At 45.6% G+C, this 22938-nt stretch overlaps 2 protein-coding genes across 3 annotated transcripts in view; both read right to left on the bottom strand.

Moving 5' to 3' along the window:
* ALDH2 (aldehyde dehydrogenase 2 family member) overlaps nucleotides 1–19108 on the bottom strand; it is a 29132-nt gene extending 10024 nt beyond the window's left edge. The window contains exons 1-5 of the mRNA XM_081868482.1: nucleotides 18953–19108; nucleotides 10418–10522; nucleotides 5396–5536; nucleotides 4315–4394; nucleotides 939–1050 (exon numbers count right to left, since the gene is read on the bottom strand). Of these exons, the coding sequence (XP_081724608.1) occupies nucleotides 939–1050; nucleotides 4315–4394; nucleotides 5396–5536; nucleotides 10418–10522; nucleotides 18953–19087 (573 nt within the window). The 5' untranslated portion in view covers nucleotides 19088–19108. The remainder of the gene's footprint in view (nucleotides 1–938; nucleotides 1051–4314; nucleotides 4395–5395; nucleotides 5537–10417; nucleotides 10523–18952) is intronic.
* Nucleotides 19109–22087: 2979 nt separating this feature from the next.
* ACAD10 (acyl-CoA dehydrogenase family member 10) overlaps nucleotides 22088–22938 on the bottom strand; it is a 29360-nt gene continuing 28509 nt past the window's right edge. For both annotated transcript variants that reach the window (XM_081868435.1, XM_081868436.1), the window contains exon 21: nucleotides 22088–22915. In XM_081868435.1, the coding sequence (XP_081724561.1) occupies nucleotides 22781–22915 (135 nt within the window). In that variant the 3' untranslated portion in view covers nucleotides 22088–22780. The remainder of the gene's footprint in view (nucleotides 22916–22938) is intronic.

Here is a 22938-nt window from a genome sequence, read left to right as displayed (position 1 = left end):
ACAGTGAGAAAGAGTAAATAGGTGGCACAAGGGATCTGAGGGTGCTGCCCGAGAAACACAGAGCTGAGTGGGTAAAGTCCCTGAAAGTACAGTCATACCTCGCGTTGCAGCTGCTTCAGGTTGCGTTTTTTCGGACTGCGGACCACCGAAACCCAGAAGTACCGGAATGGGTTACTTCCAGGTTTCGGCGGTCGTGCATGCATAGAAGCGCCAAATTGAAACTTTGCGCATGCGCAGACGCACTGAATCGCAACCCGCGCATGCGCAGACACGGGTTGCGAACGCTGGGGGTTGCAAACGTGCATCCCGCACGGATCACATTCGCAACCCAAGCGTCCACTGTACATGCCTGCATACATCGTTTTATTTATTTATTATGCCTCCTTTCCATGGTTAAAACCATGCTCAAGGTGGCTTACAGCATGGAAAAAAGACAGCATAATAATAATGACAAACCTAACAAAGTACAGTGGTACCTCGGTTTTTTAGCGTCTCGGAAGCCGAACGTTTTGGTTTTCAAACGCCGAAAACCCAGAAGTAATTGCTTCTGTTTTCGAGCGCACCTTGCTTCTACTGCATGTTTTTCCATTTTTCCAACTGAACTTGCAGCCAGTGCTCTGCGCCTCGGTTTTTGAACATTTCGGAAGTCGAACGGTCTTCAGGAACGGATTACGTTCGAGAACCGAGGTACCCCTGTAGTTACACCTGGGGCAAACACTGAAGGAGAACAGTGTTTTTAAAAAGTCTTCTAAAAACTCCTCCTTCCTCTTCCTCCCTGACAGGAGCTTGTGTGTGGGAGGAGAGTGGCCTGACAGGGTGGGCATGGTGGGCATGGTGCCCAAACCTAGAGGAGGCAGTGAGCAGAACACAAAAAGCTTCTGGTTTCCCCGGCTCTGGAGACAGACCTGCTTCCATCTTCCAACAGCGCCTTTACTTACCGGAATGATCTGTCCGCAAATCCCCACTGGCTCATGGCGGGTATAGGTGAAGAAGTCCCCATCAAGAGGAATGGTCTTCCCTTGGATTTTGTCAGCCCAGCCGGCATAGTACCTGACGCAGAACAATTTATTATTATTATTATTATTATTATTATTATTATTATTATTATTATTATTTATACCCCGCCCTCCCCAGCCAAGACCGGGCTCAGAGCGGCTAACACCTGATATAAAAACAAATTGATTGAAATACAACTTAAAAACAAGATTAACATACAACATTAAAATATTAAAATACAGCCTCATTTTAATGGAAACTTTTTTTCATTAAAATCAAAAACTTTTTTTGGGGGGGATGAAAACGTCAAGTCTTCACCAAGGCTAACTTTCCAGTCTGGTCCTACATGGGCCAGAAAAAAGCCAGGGAAGTCCTCAAATAGGAGTTCCATCACAGAAGGAGAAAGGAAAAGAAAGAGGGGGAGGGAATCAAGTTGATTCCAAGCCGAAGGCCAGGCGGAACAACTCTGTCTTACAGGCCCTGCGGAAAGAAATCAGATCCTGCAGGGCCCTGGTCTCATGAGGCAGAGCGTTCCACCAGAGTTGAAAAGGCCCTGGCTCTGGTTGAGGCTAATCTAACTTCCTTAGAACCTGGGACCTCTAGGGTGTTGCTATTTATGGACCTTAAGGTCCTCTGTGTGGCTGTCATATAATTTTGACACACACACACTCCATAAACATCAGTACAGGGCATAGTTAAACGATGGAACACCCTTCTGCGGGGGGGGGGGGGAGTGATGGCCACCAACTTGGATGGCTTTGAAAAAGGATTGGGTCAACTCATGAAGGAAAAGAAAGCTATTGATGGCTACTAGCCCAATTGGCTAAGCTCTGCCTCCACAGTCAGAGGCAGAAAGGGTTGCTAGAAATTGCAGGAGGGAGTGCATTCTTGTGTTCGGGTCCTGCTTGCCCACAGCTGTCAACTTCTCCCTTTTCTTGCGAGGAATCCTATTTGGAATAAGGGAATTTCACTTTAAAAAAGGGAAACGTTGACAGCTATGTGCTTGCCAGTTTCCCGTTTGGGCATCTGGTTGGCCACTGTGACAACAGGATGCTGGACTAGATGGGTCCTGCTTGGCCTGATCCAGCCGGCTCTTCACAAGTTGTTATGAAATTGGCAGGCCTATTGTTTTAATTCTTCTTGTAATATTCTTATACCCCACCCAGCTTTGTTGTTGTTGTTGTTTAGTCATGCCCGACTCTTCGTGACCCCATGGACCAGAGCACGCCAGGCACTCCTGTCTTCCACTGCCTCCCGCAGTTTGGTCAGACTCATGTTTGTAGCTTCGAGAACACTCTCCAACCATCTGATCCTCTGTCGTCCCCTTCTCCTTGTGCCCTCCATCTTTCCCAACATCAGGGTCTTTTCCAGGGAGTCTTCTCTCCTCATGAGGTGGCCAAAGTATTGGAGCCTCAGCTTCACGATCTGTCCAGTGAGCACTCAGGGCTAATTTCCTTAAGAATGGATGCATTTGATCTTCTTGCAGTCCATGGGACTCTCAAGAGTCTCCTCCAGCACCATAATTCAAAAGCATCAATTCTTTGGCGATCAGCCTTCTTTATGGTCCAGCTCTCACTTCCATACATCACTACTGGGAAAACCATGGCTTTAACTATGCGGTCCTTTGTTGGCAAGGTGATGTCTCTGCTTTTCAAGATGCTGTCTAGGTTTGCCATCGCCTTTCTCCCAAGGAGCAGGTGTCTTTTAATTTCGTGGCTGCTGTCACCATCTGCAGTGATCATGGAGCCCAAGAAAGTAAAATCTCTCACTGCCTCCATTTCTTCCCCTTCTGTTTGCCAGGAGGTGATGGGCCCAGTGGCCATGATCTTCGTTTTTTTGATGTTGAGCTTCAGACCATATTTTGTGCTCTCCTCTTTCACCCTCATTAAAAGGTTCTTTAATTCCTCCTCACTTTCTGCCATCAAGGTTGTGTCATCTGCATATCTGAAGTTGTTGATATTTCTTCCGGCAATCTTAATTCCGGCTTGGGATTCATCCAGCCCAGCATTTCGCATGATGAATTCTGCATATAAGTTAAATAATCAGGGAGACAATATACAGCCTTGCCGTACTCCGTCAGGAAGGTAAACGGCGTTTCTGTGTGCTGCTCTGGTTCGCCAGAAGCGGCTTAGTCATGCTGGCCGCATGACCCGGAAGCTGTACACTGGCTCCCTCGTGCAGTAAAGCGAGATGAGCACCACAAGCCCAGAGTCAGTCACGACTGGACCTAATGGTCAGGGGTCCCTTTACCTTTACCTTTATAATTCAATAACAATTCTCAAAGACAATGCCGTTCCTGTAAAAGTGTTCAGATAACTACCAAAGGCTTGGCAAAATAAATAACCTTTAAGCCGACGCCCAAACATCAACAGCATGGGGGACCATCAAATCTCGGTCAGGAGAAGTTCCTATGTGGAGAGGCACCACGGAGAAGACCCTGCATGTACCCCCAGTGCCCCCTCCCCGTTTCTCGCTCACTTATGGCACCATTAGCAGAGCCTCCCTGACGATCTTAAAACTCAGGACAGAAAGTATTGGGGGAGCACTGACAATTCCCTAAGAATGGCTGAATGAAAAAGAGCAACAGCAAATAAATTAAGATTGAAGTGATTGAAATCATTGGGCTTTTTTTAAAAAAATAGAGTGCGCACACAAACACACACAGAGTTTCAGATGATTTTGGTAAAGCCTGGAGACCATTCATTGAATTTTATAATACAGAACAAAATAAATACAGCTGCTGCGTTCCATATTGCCTTATTAATTTTCTTTTCTTCTGATCTGTGAATAGGCATCTGTGCTTACACTGGTTTTTTCCATAGCACATTTATTGACTTTTATTGCTCTTATCTGTCAACAGGCATATATGCTTAACTTTGTTTTCAATGAGCCGGTATAAATGCATAAAGATCAGACTCGTCCCATGTGAGTGACTGTTTGCAACCAAGAGTCTGCTGAAATCAAGAGTTGAGCTGGTCTACAGCAGCGGTTCTTAGGGAAAGAACTAAGGAATAACAGCTATTCACAGCTACACCAGGAGTCTAGCTCTTCGCTAACCTCCAAACTATCTCCAGAACCTATACAAAACTGTGAGCAATGCAGCTGAGCACACACACACCACACCAGGAACAGCTCCTGTGCGATTCCTCTTTCCTTCCATGAGGTTTGTGAAGGACAGACATGCCAAACTCCAATGCTCTCATGTTCCTCCCATGCCTGTTTAACGGTCAGGGCTATATAGAATCACATAATGCTACAGCTGAAAGAGACCCCCAAGTGTCATATAATACAAGCCCCTGCATGATTACAACTCCTTACCGCAGGTGTTTGACAACCATGTCTAAATCCACCAGATAGGCGATCGAGTATGGCTTGCCATTGTCCAAAGTTTCCAGGGCCTGAGAACAAAGAGAAATCAACAAACCCTGATGCATTACAACTTTGATAGCTTTCAAGAAGGATACAGATAATTTTGGGGAGGATAAGGCTATTGACGGCTACTAATCATGATGGTGTCAGTTTGCATTTCTTAGTATAGAATGTATTGATCTGATGTATAGAGATCTTTCATATTCTACTTAATTCCAGAGGGTTCTGGAAGCTTCTCTGTGTGAAAGAAACAAGCAGAAACTTCATGATGTTTGGGTTATTCCTTCAGAGAAGCTGAGTACAGCTGGTTTAAATTGGTTCTGTTATCTCTTTCTGTCAATGTCATGTTGACTATAATAGTAGGGCCAGAAGGAGCCTGGGTTTTACACTTTGTCGTTCTATCTCTTTTCTGTCTGGTGTGGTGTTCTGTATATAGTGTTAAGGTTTAGTCTTATTATAAGTTATTGTGAGCTTTAAGTTAAGTCTGCTGTAACTGGATTTCTTATTGGACAGTGCCAACCCTGAATGTATTGGATTTGTGACCATTATGCTCATTTGCCTTCAGTAGCAGTAAAGCTCTGATGGATGAAATATAATTGCCTCTGGTCTATTTTATGGGAATCCTGCAACACATTTAAGTTGTTGCTCTGCTAAATATATATTGGAATCTACTCTGGATCAATATTGAGTAGAATTTCAATGTCAGATGGCTACAACCTACTTTGCGGATCGGAAGCAGCAGACCTCGAAATACCAATTTCTGGGGCACGCGGATGAGGGGAGAGCATTCTTGCACTCAGGCACCTTGTGGGCCATTGTGAGAGTTGCTGAAATAGATTGGCCTCTTGTCTGATTCTTCCCACCCCACTGCCTGTTCCTGTGTTGAGGAACCAGGTGCTGCTAGACACTTCCAAAAGTGAGACCTGTGGGTATAGGTCAGTATATAAACTCCGTGAAGAAGAAGAGGAGAAAGGATCCAAAAGAGGAAAAAAGGAGAATGCACCTGGAAAAAAAAAAGTTCAAAACATACCGCCAGGTATGCGCGGTCCCTCTCAACCAGATCAGCGAGGCGGTGCAAGAGTTTGCCCCGGTGGGCGGCATCCATCCGCCTCCAGGGAGATCCAAATTTGAACGCCTCTTTGGCTGCCTGAACAGCTTTGTCTACGTCGGCCTGGAAGAGAATCAAGGTGGGACACAATGAGCAGGCAAATCCACAAGCATATCTGAGACACTGGAGCTAGTCTACAGCATCTTCCCATTCTTCCATGGTGAGGGCATCAAGTCTAGGTCTCAGGAAAGCAAGAGATCTGCCGAGGCAGTGTCTCTGTGAGAGGGACAGGGAGTCTGTGGTCCTCCAGATGTTGCCGGACTACAACTCCCATCACCCCTGACTCCTGCACACACTGCCTAGTGGTAATGGGCGATGGAGTCCAACAGTCTCTCAGGTTCCCCACCCATCTGCCTACTAAGGAAAATTACGTCTCTCAGAAGAATGTTTCCTACCATCTTATCTACAAGATCCAACAACTCTAAAATGTAAGAGAGCTTTTTTTATATACAGTGGTACCTCTGGTTACAAACTTAATTCTTTTCGGGAGGTCGGTTCTTAACATGAATCCGTTCTTAACCTGAGGTACCACTTTAGCTAATGGGGCCTCCCGCTGCCACTGCACGATTTTTGTTCTCATCCTGAGGTAAAGTCCTTAACCCGCGGTACTATTTCCGGGTTAGCGGAGTCTGTAACCCAAAGTGTTCGTAACCCGAGGTACCACTGTAACAATTTTTCACCCAGTGAGCTTCACAGACGAACAGGCATTTGAACCCTGGTCTCCCAGGTCCTAGTCCAACACCAACCGCTACTATGTGGACTTGTCAATATTGATGCAATGGTTCTTACATTGCTCTTCTACTTTGTTATCATCTCAGTACAGTGTTACCTCGGGTTAAGTACTTAATTCGTTCCGGAGGTCTGTTCTTAACCTGAAACTGTTCTTAACCTGAAGCACCACTTTAGCTAATGGGGCATCCTGCTGCTGCCGTGCCGCCGGAGCACAATTTCTGTTCTCATCCTGAAGCAAAGTTCTGTTTTGTTCTGTTTTTAAATAATATTTATTAAAGTTTTGAAAGTTACAGGAAAAAAAGAAAAAGAATTAAACATAACAAAACCATACAATACAATACAAAGACAAAAATACTACATATACATAACAAAAATAAAACAAAAACAATTAAGAAAAACCAACAACACATCCAATACTTTCAATGTTATTAACTTTCTTTTACTTGTTTCAGCAACCTCCTCACACCTCCCTTTTTTTTGTATTCCACTTCGATTAATTGTTTCAGCAAATCCTTTCCATCTTCCTCAATTTTCTGTCCTATCATTTAACTTGACAAATTCTAACATTATTTTTTCCTTTAATCCATTTACCATCTATTGTACTTAATTCTTTATAACATTTCTGCTAAAGCCATGTAACTTCATTCCAACATCTTTCTAACATTCCTGAAGCAAAGTTCTTAACCTGAAGCAGTATTTCTGGGTTAGCGGAGTCTGTAACCTGAAGCGTCTGTAACCTGAAGCGTATGTAACCTGAGGTACCACTGTAAATTTTCCTCCCAGCGGACTGAAACAACTTGATGACAGAAAAGTCCACCAAACCTGTAGCAGCTGCTGTTAAACTGAGGACCTCTGAGCCTTGTTTTAAGTGGATTTGTTGTTTTGTGTGTGTTTTAAACCTTTTTTAATCATTTCATGTGCAAATTTCCTAGAAATGGTAGTTTAGAAGGTGAGATAATAAATAATAATAATAATAATAATAATAATAATAATAATAGAATTGCCTGCAAATAAGATGTGTGGGCAAGATTGCAGACAAAAATGTGTGTGTTAGGAGAAATGCAAACTAAAACACTGACAAACTTTCCCAAGACCTTTTTCTTTCTTAACTGAGGCTGATGCAGATATGTGGTGCACTACACCTAAGTTTAGGAAAACAAGAATCTGAGAGAAACCCAGAGTGACAGCTCTCCCCACCCTTCCTGCTTGCTCGCTCTTCCTGGCCAGATGCTACGCAGTTAATAATTCCTCCTTGGGTGCTGTCTGCAGGGAACCAGATCCTGGGTGCTGTACAGTTTTTGCTGTGTCATTCCTGTTTGCTAACCCAGCTTCTGCCCAGATATAACATTACCATGTGAAAAGGAACAGCCACATATCTGCTGCCAAAATGCAGCCGTATAAAGGCTGCTACTCTGGTAAAACAAGGAAATGTTTACTCTGTGTGTGGCCGTCTGCCAGGAGCAGCCTGTTTGTTTCGCAATCTCTGATTAAGGCCAGACAATCAGACGATTTTTTTTTTTAAATAATATTTATTACCTTTTCCAACAATTTAGACACTACAGAAAAGAAAAACCATACAATACAAAAAAACACTACATTACACTAACAAAACACTAACATTAAACTAACAAAACAAAACAAACACAATTTAAAACACATCAAATACTTTCAGTAACTTATCTTTCATTTACTTGTTTCCGTGACCTCCTCACACCTCCCTTTTTGTATTCCACTTCTATTAATTTTTTCAGCAATTCCTTTCCATCTTCTTCTATTTTTAATCTTATAATTATCTTAACACATTCTAACCTTATTTTTCCTTTAATACTCTATTAATCTATTTATCCTTAATCCCTTATAACATTTCTACTAAAGCCATATAACTTCATTCCAACATTTTCCTAACATTCATTAATTTTACAGTAATTCCATAAATAATCTTTAAACTTTTTCTAGTCTTCTTCCACCGACTCTTCTCCCTGGTCTCAGATTCTGCCAGTCATTTCCGCCAATTCCATGTAGTCCATCAACTTCATCTGCCATTCTTCCCGGGTGGGTAAATCTTGTGTCTTCCAATATTTTGCGATGAGTATTCTTGCTGCTGTTGTTGCATACATGAAAAATGTTCTATCCTTCTTTGGCACCAATTGGCTGACCATGCCCAGGAGAAAGGCCTCTGGTTTCTTCAGGAAGGTATATTTAAATACCTTTTTCATTTTGTTATAAATCATCTCCCAGAATGTCTTAATCCTTGGGCATGTCCACCAAAGGTGAAAGAATGTACCTTCAATCTCATTACATTTCCAACATTTATTATCGGGCAAATGGTAAGTTTTTGCAAGCTTGACTGGTGTCATGTACCACCTGTAAATCATTTTAATTATATTTTCTCTTAAGGCATTACATGCCGTAAATTTCATACCTGTGGTCCATAACTGTTCCCAGTCAGCCATCATTATGTTATGTCCAACATCTTGTGCCCATTTAATCATAACTGATTTCACCATTTCATCCTGAGTGTTCCATTTCAGCAACAAGTTATACATTCTTGACAAATGCTTAGTTTTTGGATCCAACAATTCTGTTTCCAATATTGATTTTTCCACCTGGAAGCCAACTTTTTTGTCCGAATTATATACCTCCATTATTTGATAATAATGAAGCCAATCTCGCACTTTATTTTTCTATTTTTCAAAACTCTGCAATTTCAATCAGACGATTTCTATGTTGCTGGAAAGTTATGTTTGGTGTAATCGAGAGGAAGAACCTGTAGAAAGCTGCAAGCCCTTAGGTGGTAAATTACTGCTCTACCTGTTCCTATAGGCTCACGGAAGCTTAAAATACAGGAATAGACATACTGATATGTTCCCAAATGCCATTGTAGGCTAGGATCTTTATTAAGGACACACACCCCTCGCAAAAAGAAGGGTCACCAAGTTGCAACAAGCTCCTGAATCTGCCAGAACTTGCCAAGGCTCCATTAAAGCAAAAGCAAGCAGAGGACTACATCAAAGCCCCTAAAAGTACCAAGAACCATAAAACTTAAAAGTGCCACGTGACTCTTTGAGTCTAAGCTACCTGGGAGATTGTATCTCCTCATAAAAACCTGCCTGGGGGCTAAGATCCTCCAGTGAGCGTCAACATCAGGGGAATGGCTGGTGGTGACATGAGAGACTTTCCTGTGGCTGCTCCCAGATTGTGGGATTTCTTCCCAAGAGGGGTCAGCCTCCCCAGATTGTGGGATTTCTTCCCAAGAGGGGTCAGCCTGGGAGACATTCCTGCCCAGATAGGTCCTTGGAAACTGAGGTGCAGGTGCTGCTAACCACCGCTGTCAGGAAAAACTAGGTTTTAATTGCTGGTCCTAAATGTGTTTTGATTTATTTTAACTACTGTTTTTAACTACTTGGTATTTTATAATGATGTTCTTAACTGTGGGAAGCCGCTTTGAATCCCAGCTTGGGAGAAAGGCAGGAACTAAATAATAAATAACAGTAAATACCGTAACAGTCAGTTTTGCAACAAAACTTTGTGATATTATTCTTACCACGTGCCAGGGGTGAGGCTGAAATGCAGAGTTACAATCCAGTACTACAGGGATGTCCAACAGATCGATCACGATCTACTGATAGATCCCCATGAGGTTTTGGTAGATCCCTGGCTCCTTTTCCATAGCATCGCTAAAACTGACCCCTGCCCTGCCCTCCATAGTTGTATGATCTCTGGAAGACGGAGCTTTCTCTGTGAGATCTCTTTGTGAGTTACCTTACCCCTTTTTTCCATGCCTTTAAACCACCCACCTGCCCCCCCACCCGCAAAATGGAAATCCTCCCAAAAGCTTATTTTTTAACCTCCCCAAAAACGGGGCTCTTCTCCTCCCCTAGAAAAGCTCAGCAACTTTGAGCTGAACCCCCAAAATGGGTCTTTCATTCCCAAAAAAAGCTCAAGAACTTTGAGCTGAACCCCCCTCAAAATGGGGGTAGATCACTGCCAGTTTATAATTCTGAAAGTAGATTGCAGTCTCTTGAGAGTTGGCCACCCCTGAGTGTACTAGATGGTCTGATTCCATTTAAAGGCAGCTGCTATTGTTCCAACTTGCTAACCTTTGCCAACCCGTGCTTTTCAAAACATCTGGAGAAGACTGGGTTGGCAAAGGCGGCACGAAGCATAAACAAACTGGGAGAGGCATTTTCCCCGACCCCACTGATGTGGTACCTTGTCTCCTTCTGCAACCTGGCAGATAACCTCCCCTGTGGACGGGTTGACGGTCGGGAATGTTTTCTTGCTGGCTGCATCATGCCATTCATTGTTGATGAAGATCTGCAATTGAAAATGTGGACTGTAAGCTTTTGGGACACAAACGCTTCACAGCGATGGCTGACGGCGAAGAGATCGATGTTTCAGGAACCAACACACAGCTAGGCAGAACCTTAGTGTCGAGAGGCAGATTTGGGAGTGCCATTCCCTTCCTGAAGTAATCCCATAAAAGGTAAAGGGACCCCTGACCATTAGGTCCAGTCGTGGCCGACTCTGGGATTGCGGCGCTCATCTCGCTTTATTGGCCAAGGGAGCCGGCATACAGCTTCCGGGTCATGTGACCAGCATGACTAAGCTGCTTCTGGCGAACCAGAGCAGCGCACGGAAACGGCGTTTACCTTCCCGCCAGAGTGGTACCTATTTATCTACTTGCACTTTGACGTGCTTTTGAACTGCTAGGTTGGCAGGAGCAGGGACCGAGCAACGGGAGCTCACCCCGTCACAGGGATTTGAACCGCCGACCTTCTGATTGGCAAGCCCTAGGCTCTGTGGTTTAACCCACAGCGCCACCCGCATCCCCATTTTAAACCCATTTCAAACCCCATTGTAAACCCATTGTAAACGAAGACCCACAGATGCTCAAATACCAAAGTGGACCCTCTACCACTACCCTAGACGAAAGAAATTTCAAGAAGTGGCCTGAACAGCATCTTAACATTACAAGAAAGCAAGAGTGCAAGAAATATTGGCCTATTCAAAACAGCTACTGCCCTAGGTGTTCATATTCTTTAGCCATTTATGAAAAACCTTTGATACATGCAGCAACCGTTGATTCAGAAACTGCCGCCCAGCTCATTTACACAGCACAAACAGAGATAAGCACCAGAGATAAGCACTTATCAGAGCGTAGCGAAAGGGACAATACCCTCTTCCAAAACAAGTAACTGATTCAAGAAGAAATAAGAAGTGGCCCAAGCATGCCTGACAGCTTGCAACACAAAAAATGCCTAAGATGTTTGCCAATAAAAATACATAAATACAGCCCGCGATTTACAGCAAGGATAATTGCTGCCCCGATCTTCCCGGTTGCTTGGGGGAGAGAATGCACCCACAGGCAATCTTTGTGGCTCCTTTTCAAATGCCAGCACCTGTCCCATAGTGCTAGTTTTAATACAATTTGGCCCAGATATTGTAGTAATAGCAATAGTAACAACAACAACAACAACAACAATTTTTTATTTATACCCCGACCGCCCTGGCCAGAGCTGGGCTCAGGGCGGCTAACACCAATAAAATTACAATAAAACATAATAAGGGGGGGACAAACAAACAAACACCTAGTTTATTAAAATACGGGTTAAAATAAAATTTAAAATGCAGCCTCATTTTAATAGTAGCCCATAAAACAAAACCATAAGGGGAGGGAAACATAAGGGTCAGACTGAGTCCAAACTAAAGGCCAGGAGGAACAGCTCTGTCTTGCAGGCCCTGTGGAAAGATGTCAAGTCCCACAGGGCCCTAGTCTCTTGTGACAGAGCGTTCCACCAAGTTGGGGCCAGTACTGAAAAGGCCCTGGCCCTAGTTGAGATCAATCTAACCACCTTGAGGTTTGGGACCTCCAAAGTGTTGTTATTTGTGGACCTTAAGGTCCACCGTGGGGCATACCAGGAGAGGTGGTCCCGTATTGTGTGTCCTCGGTTCATTTTGACAGCAGCTCCGAACAGCTGACAAAATTATACACATACAGGAAGCATTTGTTTGTAATAATAAGAGACATCTGTTTGGTCTGCATTCTTAACTAAACCAACTCAATTTGCACTTTGTGTATTAATACCTCTTAACCTTTTAGACTTTGCATTTCTCTGAACTGGGCAATAAAGTTCCTGTTTCAAAATGCGTTCAAAATGTGTATTTCATGATAAAATACAATCGAACCTGCATGCTTTGAATAATATGCATATTAAATATGGATTATGTGATAAAATACATATGGACATATCTGAAGAAAAATGTGTGTATGAATTTTCATACAGATTTAAAAAGAAATCTCAGACTAATGCAGAAACTAGACCAAATGTCCTAGTGAACAAACACAGAGCTACAATTTTCAGAGTGGTTTAACAAGCAACCCCTCCTTCCAGGGAACTCTGGGAATTGAAACACTGGAAGGGGAATCAGGGCCCTCCTGATCACTCTCAGCACCCTCTACAAACTAAAGCTCCCAGGATTTGGGGGGAAACTGTGTCTGTTTAAAGTGGCATCACAGTGCTTTAAAGGTACCATGCAGATAGGGCCTGAGTTAATGCAGTCCAAATGCAGAAGCGGGAAGATGGCAACCAGCGTTTTCCAAAACGGTTTGTCAGCTGCTTGGTTTCAAAAGTGAGACGAAAAGGAAGATGAAAGTTTCGGGGAGAAGCTAGCACCTGCTCCCAGCCGCGGAAGAGTTCAAAAGCCAAACTTTTACAATCTGGGGCCGTAAACTGAGAGGTCAGGGTATCTTGCCAACTGCTGCATAACTCACACACAAAAATTCCAGATCAACATTTTCTCTACAATGGACAAGGATGAAGTCTGATTGTTTGTTTCATAGAAGGCAGATTACGGAGGAGGCATGATAAGAGGGCATATCAATTTACACAACCTTTCCAATCTGGGAACTGAAGAACTGAACCTATGCTGCCAATTCTCATAGTAGACCAGTTTAAAGTAAGCAGCACATAAGCGGCACACAAAACGCTACCAAATCATTCTACGTTCTAAATCTCATATTAATAATCCAAAAACTGAGAGAGCTATGTACAAGATCTACTCTTGACTTGAGCATTTATTCATTTACAAAGTTGAATGTATGTAAATACATTTATTCATTTATGAAGTTGAATGTATGTAAATACACCAAAATCTTGAGGGAGAATTTCCTGAAGAAAGAAATTAAATATTGTAGCTTAATCTAAGAAGAAATGTAACATTTGGACTTGATAAATATATCAAAACCGTGAGAGAGAATTTACTGAACAAGCCCGAGACTCTTCATGGGCGAAACAGGTGACAAACGCCGGCACCCTGTCTAACTTGTGCGTAACATCACCGACACTTCATTTGATCAAACTTATCCTTGTTGATATCTAACCCTTGAGCGCAACATCGACAACACGTCGTTTGCTCAAACTTACTTTTGTTGATATCTACAGGAACCTGGCTAAAGGAACTTTAAAGACTGAATCTTCCTTTTGGACACAATTTGAAGGTGTTTTCTGTTTGTGGCTTCTGTAGTAGATCTTGTACATAGCTCTCTCAATTTTTGGATTACTAAAATAAGACTTAGCACGTAGAATGGTTTGGTGTGCTGCTTATGTGCTGCTTACTTTATACTAGACCCAGAAGGAAGGCCCACACTACTTGCAATATTATATGTCTCCATCATGTTTCCCCCAAAGTCTTTTTGGGCTGATGGCCTGGGACACCATGGAGACTAGATAAATTAATTTAGAGTAAGAGGATGAACGGATAGAAGTTTATAAAAACATGCATGCAGAAAGTAGACAGAGAAAAGTTTTCCTATCTTCGATCTCAGCCCTCAAGCATTTCTCTTATATTTTTATTCATGGCAATCTTCTGAGTCTGTTGCTGGAAACCATAGGACAGGCATCCCCAAACTCAGCTCTCCAGGTGTTTTGGGACTACAACTCCCATCATCCCTAGCGAACAGGACCAGTGGTCAGGGATGATGGGAAGTGTAGTCACAAAAACATCTGGAGGGCTGAGTTTGGGGGTGCCTGCCATAGGAGAACACAGTGTTCTGTTGCTCAGGTCCTGCTTGTGGGTTTCCTGCAGGCATCTGGTGAGAGCAGGATGCTGGTCTCAGTGGCCCATGGGCCTGATCCAGCAGATAATAATAATAATAATAATAATAATAATAATAATAATAATAATAATTTTATTATTTATTATTTATACCCAGCCCATCCGGCTGGGTTTCCCCAGCCACTCTGGGCGGCTTCCAACAAAATATTAAAATACAGTAATATTGAAAATATTAAAATACAGTAAAAGCTTCCGTAAACAGGGCTGCCTCAGATGTCTTCTAAAAGTTTGGTAGTTATTTTTCTCTTTGACATCTGGTGGGAGGTCGTTCCACAGGGCGGGTGCCACTACCGAGAAGGCCCTCTGCCTGGTTCCCTGTAACTCGGCTTCTCGCAGCGAGGGAACTGCCAGAAGGCCCTCGGAGCTGGACCTCAGTGTCTGGGCAGAACGATGGGGGTGGAGACACTCCTTCAGGTATACTGGACCGAGGCCATTTAGGGCTTTAAAGGTCAGCGCCAACACTTGGAATTGTGCTCGGAATTGAATTATATTCTTACAGCCTCCCATCAACCTCTAGACCAGGGGTGAGAACCTCAGGTCTGGGAGACAAATGCGATGTCCTCTTATCACAACACTCAGAAAGAGCAAAATGTACAGTGGTTGATATTCAGAAGGGCCCACTGAGAGCTGATTTCTTTCCCTTTTTCTGCCCCCACAGTCACCAATCTGCCAGGCACACTCTGTTCCCAAATGGATGCAAGAATTACAATGACACCCCTCCGCCAGCAAAAGCAACAAGCTTGCACTGCTGTGGGGTTTTTTTCTTTTATCAGGAAAGAGTTGGTCAAGGATCAGAGTGCACACAACTTTCTCTAAAGCACCCTGTCAGCAATCCCTAAGGCAGCACACGAAAGTCACCGTGCAGGAAAATCTGGCTGCCTTTCTAGTTCTCTCTGGATAACGGCATGGCACATCACCAAGAACTGTTAACAAAAATCCGATTAGAATAAAATGACCAAAGAAGTTGAGACCACACCCTTGACAGTCCACCAGAAGCTCAAAAAAGAAAGGGGTGGGGAGAAAGGGAAGAAAAGGAGGATTATTTGTAGATGATAAATCATGTTATATAAGCAGTGCACACATTCAAAGTCTTAACCAGCTTGTGTTACATCTCCTCCAAGATGCTCTAAGCGCCAGCCACCTTCGGCTTGGTACCCTCCAGACTACAACTTCCATCAGCCCCAGCCAGCACAGCTCCACGATGATGGAAGCACAAACGCGGGGGCTGATGGGAGTTGTAGTCCAAAACATCACAGGATACAATTAAAGTGCTATTGATACCATTTTGAATAATCAAGGATTTCCTCCCCAAGAGCTGGAGTTTGTAAAGGATGCTGAGAGTTGCTAGGAGACCCTATTCCCCTCCCAGAGCGACAATTCCCAGGTTGGTTTAACAACCAATCCCTCTTTCCAGGGAACACTCAGAATTGTCGCTCTGGGAAGAGACTGGGTCTCCTTCACAAACTACAACTCCCAGAATTCTGTGGGGCAAGCCAGGACTGTTTAAAGTGGTATCATACTGCTTGAAAAGTACAAATGGCCTTAGATAGGGAAATTGGCTGCAAAACATATTATTATTATTATTTATTTTATTTATTTATTTATTTATTTATTTATTTATTTATTTACATACATACATACATACATACATACATACATACATACCCCGCCCATCTGACTGGGTTTCCCCAGCCACTCTGGGTGGCTGCCAATAAAAGATTAAAATACAATAGTCCTTCAAATATTAAAAGCTTCTGCCTTCATATGTCTTCTAAAAGTCAGGTAGTTGTTTATTTCCTTGACATCTGAGGGGAGGGCGTTCCCCAGGGCGGGTGCCGCTACCAAAAAGGCCCTCTGCCTGGTTCCCTGTAACTTGACTTCTCGCAATGAGAGAACCGCCAGAAGGCCCTCGGCGCTAGACCTCAGTGTCCGGCCAGAACAATGGAGGTGCAGATGCTCCTTCAGGTATACTGGGCCGAGGCTGTTTAGGGCTTTAAAGGTCAGCACCAACACTTTGAATTGTGCTGGGAGTCAATGTAGGTCTTTCAAGACCAGTGTTATGTGGTCTCGGGGGCCGCTCCCAGTCACCAGTCTGGCTGCCGCATTCTGGATTAGTTGTAGTTTCCGGGTCCCCTTCAAAGGTAGCCCCACGCAGAGCTCTTTGGGGAAATTGTGGCTGACAAACGACGCCTATCAATGATTTGGGACAGGATCCTCCAATCACTTTTGATGGAGGGTTGGGGAGTCGGAGAAGGAAGGAACCTCCAAGGAAGTTTCAAAGAAAACAAAAGCAACAGCCTAAGCAAGTGGCAGAGGACTCCTCCTGAGAAACCAGAAGCCCCTGGCCCAAAATTAAGTTTCTAGACAGTAGCTAGCTATTCTCTCCATTTGCAAAACCCAGGATTGAGTGTGGATCATGGGTAGCAAACTAAGGCCGGAGGGACGGATCTGGCCCAATTGCCTTCTAAATCTGGCCCACGGACGGTCTGGGCATGTTTTTACATGAGTAGAATGTGTCCTTTTCTTTAAAATGCGTATCTGGGTTATTTGTGGGGCCTGCCTGGTGTTTTTACATGAGTAGAATGTGTGTTTTTATTTAAAATGCACCTCTGGGTTATTTGTGGAGCATAGGAATTCGTTCATATATTTTTTTCAAAATATGGTTCTGGCCTGAGGGACAGTGGACCGGCCCCCTGCTGAAAAAGTTTGCTGACCCCTGGTGTGGATCCTCACACAGCTAAAAACTACACCATCCAGACAGGAGAGGAGGACCGGCAGGCTTGCAGAAGTGCAAACATTTTGGGGAGGACAAGCGATGTTAATGGGACACCGGTGGTGCTGTGGGTTAAACCACAGAGCCTAGGACTTGCCGATCAGAAGGTCGGCAGTTCGAATCCCTGCGACGGGCTGAGCTCCCGTTGCTCAGTCCCTGCTCCTGCCAACCTAGCAGTTCGAAAGCATGTCAAAGTGCAAGTAGATAAATAGGGAAGGTAAACGGTGTTTCCGTGCACTGCTCTGGTTCGCCAGAAGCAGCTTAGTCATGCTGGCCACATGACTCAGAAGCTGTATGCCGGCTCCCTCGGCCAATAAAGCGAGATGAGCGCCGCAACCCCAGAGTCGGTCACGACTGGACCTAACGGTCAGGGGTCCCTTTACCTTTACTAAGTGATATTAAAGGGGGGGGTGGATCCGGAAGCAGCCAAACGAGGACTGAGCATGGACCTCAAGGCTGGCTGACTGTTGTGGGGGCAATGCAAAAATCAGAAAAGGGGATGTCATGGTGTGTCGTCTTGGAAAAGGGTATGCCTACAGCACTTCATACTGCAACATGTTGTTGCAGGTGCCACTTAAAAAATGGGTGTGTTCCCAGAGCCACTCAGGACAAGAGGCTGGCGTTGCACGTGCAAAATTGCAGTTCAGGAAGCTCTGTGCACGCTCCTTTTTCATGATTTCAGCATTCCTGAGGAGGGAGTGCGGGTGTGTGGTCAGAACCTCCACCGTTATTTCCACCTGCAGCCAACCTTAAAAAAAAAGTGGCAAAAGTTTCCACGAGACAAACTATGGATTGCCAAACCTGAGTTTTCTTCTCTTTAAATGACTGCCTAATTAGGAGGGAATGAGAGAAAGGGGCATTCCTTCCTTTTTTTCTTCCTTTCCCTGCGAATGCTACATTTTATGTTTCTTAATACAGTATCTAGCAGAAGAGGAAAAGGCCAGGGCGAAAGAGAGAAACTTCTCATCTGGCTAGAAATCAGGGCTTTTCACACTAAGGAGGTCTCGGAGCGGGAGGCCAGAATTTGATCCGAAATCCAAACCCCCGGCCATTTCCTTTGCAACTTGAACACTTTCTCCTCCCAGATATATCCCGGAGTCATGGAGGCTGCAGAGTTCAGTGTTCAGCAAGATAAGCCCTCTCTGTGATAGAAGAATGGCAGATGAAGATGATGGATTTTTCAGAGCTAGCCAACCTAACCGGAAGAGTCCGCGATCAGAAGGAGGAGGAGTATCAGGAAGAGTGGACTAAATTTAATAATTACTTAGTTAAATATGTTAAGTTAAATTAACTGAAAACAGCTTGCAGATACTTAATTGGCTTAGTATTTTATTTATGTGAAGCGATGAATTAATTTGTTTAATTTCATAATGTGAAGATCTAAGGATGTTAAGGTGCAAGTTAAATTTTATAAGAACTGCGATTTGGAAAACCGTTAAAAGGATATGCAGTGAAATTCAACCAAGGGGAAGTGAGGAAGTCACTTAACAATGTTAATAAGTGTAATTTTCAAGAAGGCTATGATTTGTGTTGGTTTGTCTTATGTGTTTGTTTGTTTGTTTGTTTAAAATGTTGTGAAAACCAATAAAAAAATATATTTTTTGGGGGGGGGGGAATAGATAAGCCCTCTCTGCAGGTGCGGAAGATCCGGATGAAGACCCCCTCCTCCTTTTTTCCCCTAGCTGGGGGAGGGTCCGGGGGGTCCGGGTCGGAGAAACGGGTTGCTTGCGGGTAGCGAGGGAGAGCCTGCACTCTGCACGCGCTCCAGAAACCTCTTGCCGGCCGAGGGAAGCAAGGCGGGGGGGGGGGGCGGGCAGGAGGCGCGGCTGCTTCCCCCGCTCCGGCCTGCTCCTTACCTGCGTGTAGGCGATCTCCGGGCGCGGGTTGGGCGCGGGGACGGCGGCGGCGGCGGACCAGGCTCTGGCGGCGAGGCGCAAGGGGGCCGCCCGAAGGCGCAGCGGGCCGGAGCGGAGCGCCAGCGTTCGCCACATGCTCGCCGCCTCCTCCTGCCAAACGGAGCGCGCGCTCCCGCCGCCTGGGCTGCACCCCGATGCTCCGCCTGGCCGGGGGAGGGACGGCGAGTCGGCCAGCGGCCCTCTCCCGCCTCCAGCCAGCCAATGGCAAGCGGTTGGGCCAGGGCCCGCCCCCGCGGCGCTCAGCTGCGCCCTGCGTGTCGGAGCCGGGAGGATTCACACGTGACGCGGGTCACGAACGGAAACGGCGTCCGCGGGTGACACTCGTGCTTTCTCCCCGGGACTGATGAGGGCACAATCGCCCTCGTGGCTCGTTCGCACGCGCGAAAAATAACCACCAAACCCTGTAGGCTGCGGGCTTCAAAGCACGTGTGAAGGACCTTAGTTGCGGGCAGGGCAGGAGCTCGGCTAGGTCAATGCTTGCTAAAGTTGCCAACGTGACTACACGCCCAGGTGAAGACGCCCAAGGCCCCGCACCTCACATTTCTTCAAGTTTTCTTTTGTCTGCTGCCTAAAGCTGCTGCAAAAGCAAGTCCTGTCAAAAGAATGTTTTGCTGCCAGTGTGAGGGTGGCATTCCTTCCAGATCACCTGCGGCCCATAAGTTCCATTAAGCATGTGCCACTCCTGTGCCAAGCATGGGAGCCTGGGGCCTTCCAGACACTGCTTACTCCAACTGCTCTCAGCCCCCTCTGACTGAATCATAGAATCCTAGAGTTGGAAGAGACCACAAGGGCCATCGAGTCCAACCCCCTGCCAAGCAGGAAACACCATCAGAGCTGACATATGGTTGTCAAACCTCTGCTTAAAGACCTCCAAAGAAGGAGACTCCACCACACTCCTTGGCAGCAAATTCCACTGTCAAACAGCTCTTACTGTCAGGAAGTTCTTCCTAATGTTTAGGTGGAATCTTCTTTCTTGTAGTTTGGAACCATTGCTCCGTGTCCGCCTCTCTGGAGCAGCAGAAAACAACCTTTCTCCCTCCTCTATGTGACATCCTTTTCTATATTTGAACATGGCTATCATATCACCCCTTAACCTCCTCTTCTCCAGGCTAAACATGCCCAGCTCCCTTAGCCGTTCCTCATAAGGCATCGTTTCCAGGCCTTTGACCATTTTGGTTGCCCTCCTCTGGACACGTTCCAGTTTGTCAGTGTCCTTCTTGAACTGTGGTGCCCAGAACTGGACACAGTACTCCAGGTGAGGTCTGACCAGAGCAGAATACAGTGGCACTATTACTTCCCTTGATCTAGATGCTATACTCCTATTGATGCAGCCCAGAATTGCATTGGCTTTTTTAGCTGCCGCGTCACACTGTTGGCTCATGTCAAGTTTGTGGTCAACCAAGACTCCTAGATCCTTTTCACATGTACTGCTCTCAAGCCAGGTGTCACCCATCTTGCATTTGTGCCTCTCATTTTTTTTTTGCCCAAGTGCAATACTTTACATTTCTCCCTGTTAAAATTCATCTTGTTTTGGCCCAGTTCTCTAATCTGTCAAGGTCGTTTTGAAGTGTGATCCTGTCCTCTGGGGTGTTAGCCACCCCTCCCAGTTTGGTGTCATCTGCAAATTTGATCAGGATGCCCTTGAGTCCATCATCCAAGGTCAACCAAATGAACTCCGTTGCTTTAGCTGAGTTTCCTGGAATGCAGGGGGTTGGACTAGATGACCCCTGGGGGTTCCTTCCAACTCTACAATTCTATGATTCTGTGGTCAAATGGGGATTTGAACCCTGGTGTCTCCCAGGTTCTAGTCCAGCACTCTACGCCACACTGAAATATTGCTCAACGTATTTATACACTGTCAAGGAAAATAGAGAGTAGATTTGGGGAACCTTCTATATTGTTTAGGCCTGCTATACCTTCGGATTTCCCCAGACATTACTGGGATTTCAAAGGCGGAAGTGATGTCTGGGGGGAATTTCTGGAAGGCGGCAGTTTGTCCTGGCTCTTCGGCAAGTAAAGAGAAAAAAACCACATTTTTCTGGTGTGGTTTTTTTGGGGGGGGCGGGAGCTCAGGAACGTTAGGGTTGTTCTATGCTCAACAATTTTGGGGTCTTCCTAAAAAAATGCTCCTGGTTTTTACTTTTTGAAATATGGCAACACTCAGTTGGGACTCCAGATCCCATCAGCCCAGACAAAATGGCGGAAGAGGTGCCACATAATACTTGTCCCACCCTTTTATGTTATCCATATTTCAGTGTGGCAGCGCCTACACTTTGAAACTCCCTGCCTATTGACCTTGTGCTCATCATCCGAGGCCCTTCTTCACGTGCCTTTTCGACATGAGGTCTGGAGGGCGGCAACAACCAGCTTCTGCCTATAAGAACCCCATAAGCACCTTGTTTTCACCCGCTCCCGCCCCCCAAGTACATCTTTTGTTTAAGTACCATATTTTTCGCTCTATAGGATGCACTTTTTCCCCTCCAAAAATGAAGGGGAAATGTGTGTGCGTTCTATGGAGCGAATGCAGGCTTTCGCTGAAGCCTGGAGAGCAAGAGGGGTCGGTGCGCACCGACCCCTCTCGCTCTCAAGGCTTCAGGCAGCTATCTGCAAGGCTTCGGAGCATGGCGGGCCAACTCCCGCTGCGCTCCCTGGGCTTCAGGCAGCTATCCGCAAGCTCCGGGAGCGGCGGCGAGGTTGTGCACAACCGGCTGGAGAGGTTGCGTGCAGCTAAAGAGGAAGCCAAGACAGCCAGTGGGATGGATCCCGCTTGCTGTCTTAGCTTCTTTGCTCTTTGAAGCTGGGGGGGGAAATAAATTTTTTCCCCTTTATTTCCCCCCCCCCTAAAAACTAGGTGCGCCCTATGGTCCGGTGCACCCTATGGAGCAAAAAATACAGTACATCTTTCGTTTAGCGAGTTTCAGATTTAGTTCCATTTCGTTTGAAATTTTGTTTCATTCCCATGCTTAGCAGCCAAGGAGAATACAGGCCAGCAGAACGAAAAGGCAGCTGTAAGAATCCTGGAGCAAAACTTCAGGTTTCGTAACTGCATTCTGGAAAAGAAAATGGCAGAGTCGCTGTGTTCATTCTGCTTTTAATGCAACCGTTCCCTGGGACCCTTGCAGAATCCCTATTTCTCCTGTGATTTCGATCTTCCCCACGATTCCCTCAGTGAATTACAGTAAGTATATAATCAAAGTGCATATCCTCACCCCCTGCCAAGGCATAGAAAACTCTGAAAGGCAACTGGTTGGGGGCTCCTCTGCTAGAATCCACAAAGGGACGCCCATATTTTTTCCACCATACTACTAAATATCCTGCGGTGGATCCGAGGCAGCGCTTTCCCATACACGAGCGAGCCAGGATTCTTCAGAAGGGACAGGTAGCTTTCCAATATCCGTTGCCCATCATAGTCGCCCACCATATGAAGAAAGTTCATCGCTTTTGTGGATCTCTGAATGCACCCATGTAGATTCTTCAGCAGAGACCCCGAGAGGTCACAGCTAGGAATCTGCGTTGCCTTCTCAGCCCACGGCTGAGTCCTTCGCTAGCTGCCGGCCGGCTCCTGTGATTCTTTGTGCGTTCTGTAATCAGCTCAATAATTATTGCAGTGGCCCAAGGAAGCCAGCACAGACACCGGATTTCCAATAAACAAGCCACATCCATAATAGCCTCCCCAGCACCACACCTCACCCCAGAGCTGCAGACAGAGTGCCCTTTCCCCAACTCTGGCTTGCTGGGGGTTTCTGTGGCCGCCTGGATGAGGCTCCGTTAGCGCTTGAGCTCCATTTTAGCAATGGCTGCCCGGTGGACTTCGTCGGGTCCATCGGCGAGGCGGAGAGCCCGTGCCCAGGCGAAGAACTGCGCCAGTGGTTGGTCGTTGCTAAGTCCAGCTGCTCCAAAAGCCTGTGAGTAAGCCAGGCGAGGGG

The sequence above is a fragment of the Podarcis erhardii genome, assembly GCF_964252035.2.
Source record: "Podarcis erhardii genome assembly, chromosome: 7".
NCBI classification, from domain to species: Eukaryota; Metazoa; Chordata; class Lepidosauria; order Squamata; family Lacertidae; genus Podarcis; species Podarcis erhardii.
This window is presented reverse-complemented; position numbering and strand designations above follow the sequence as displayed.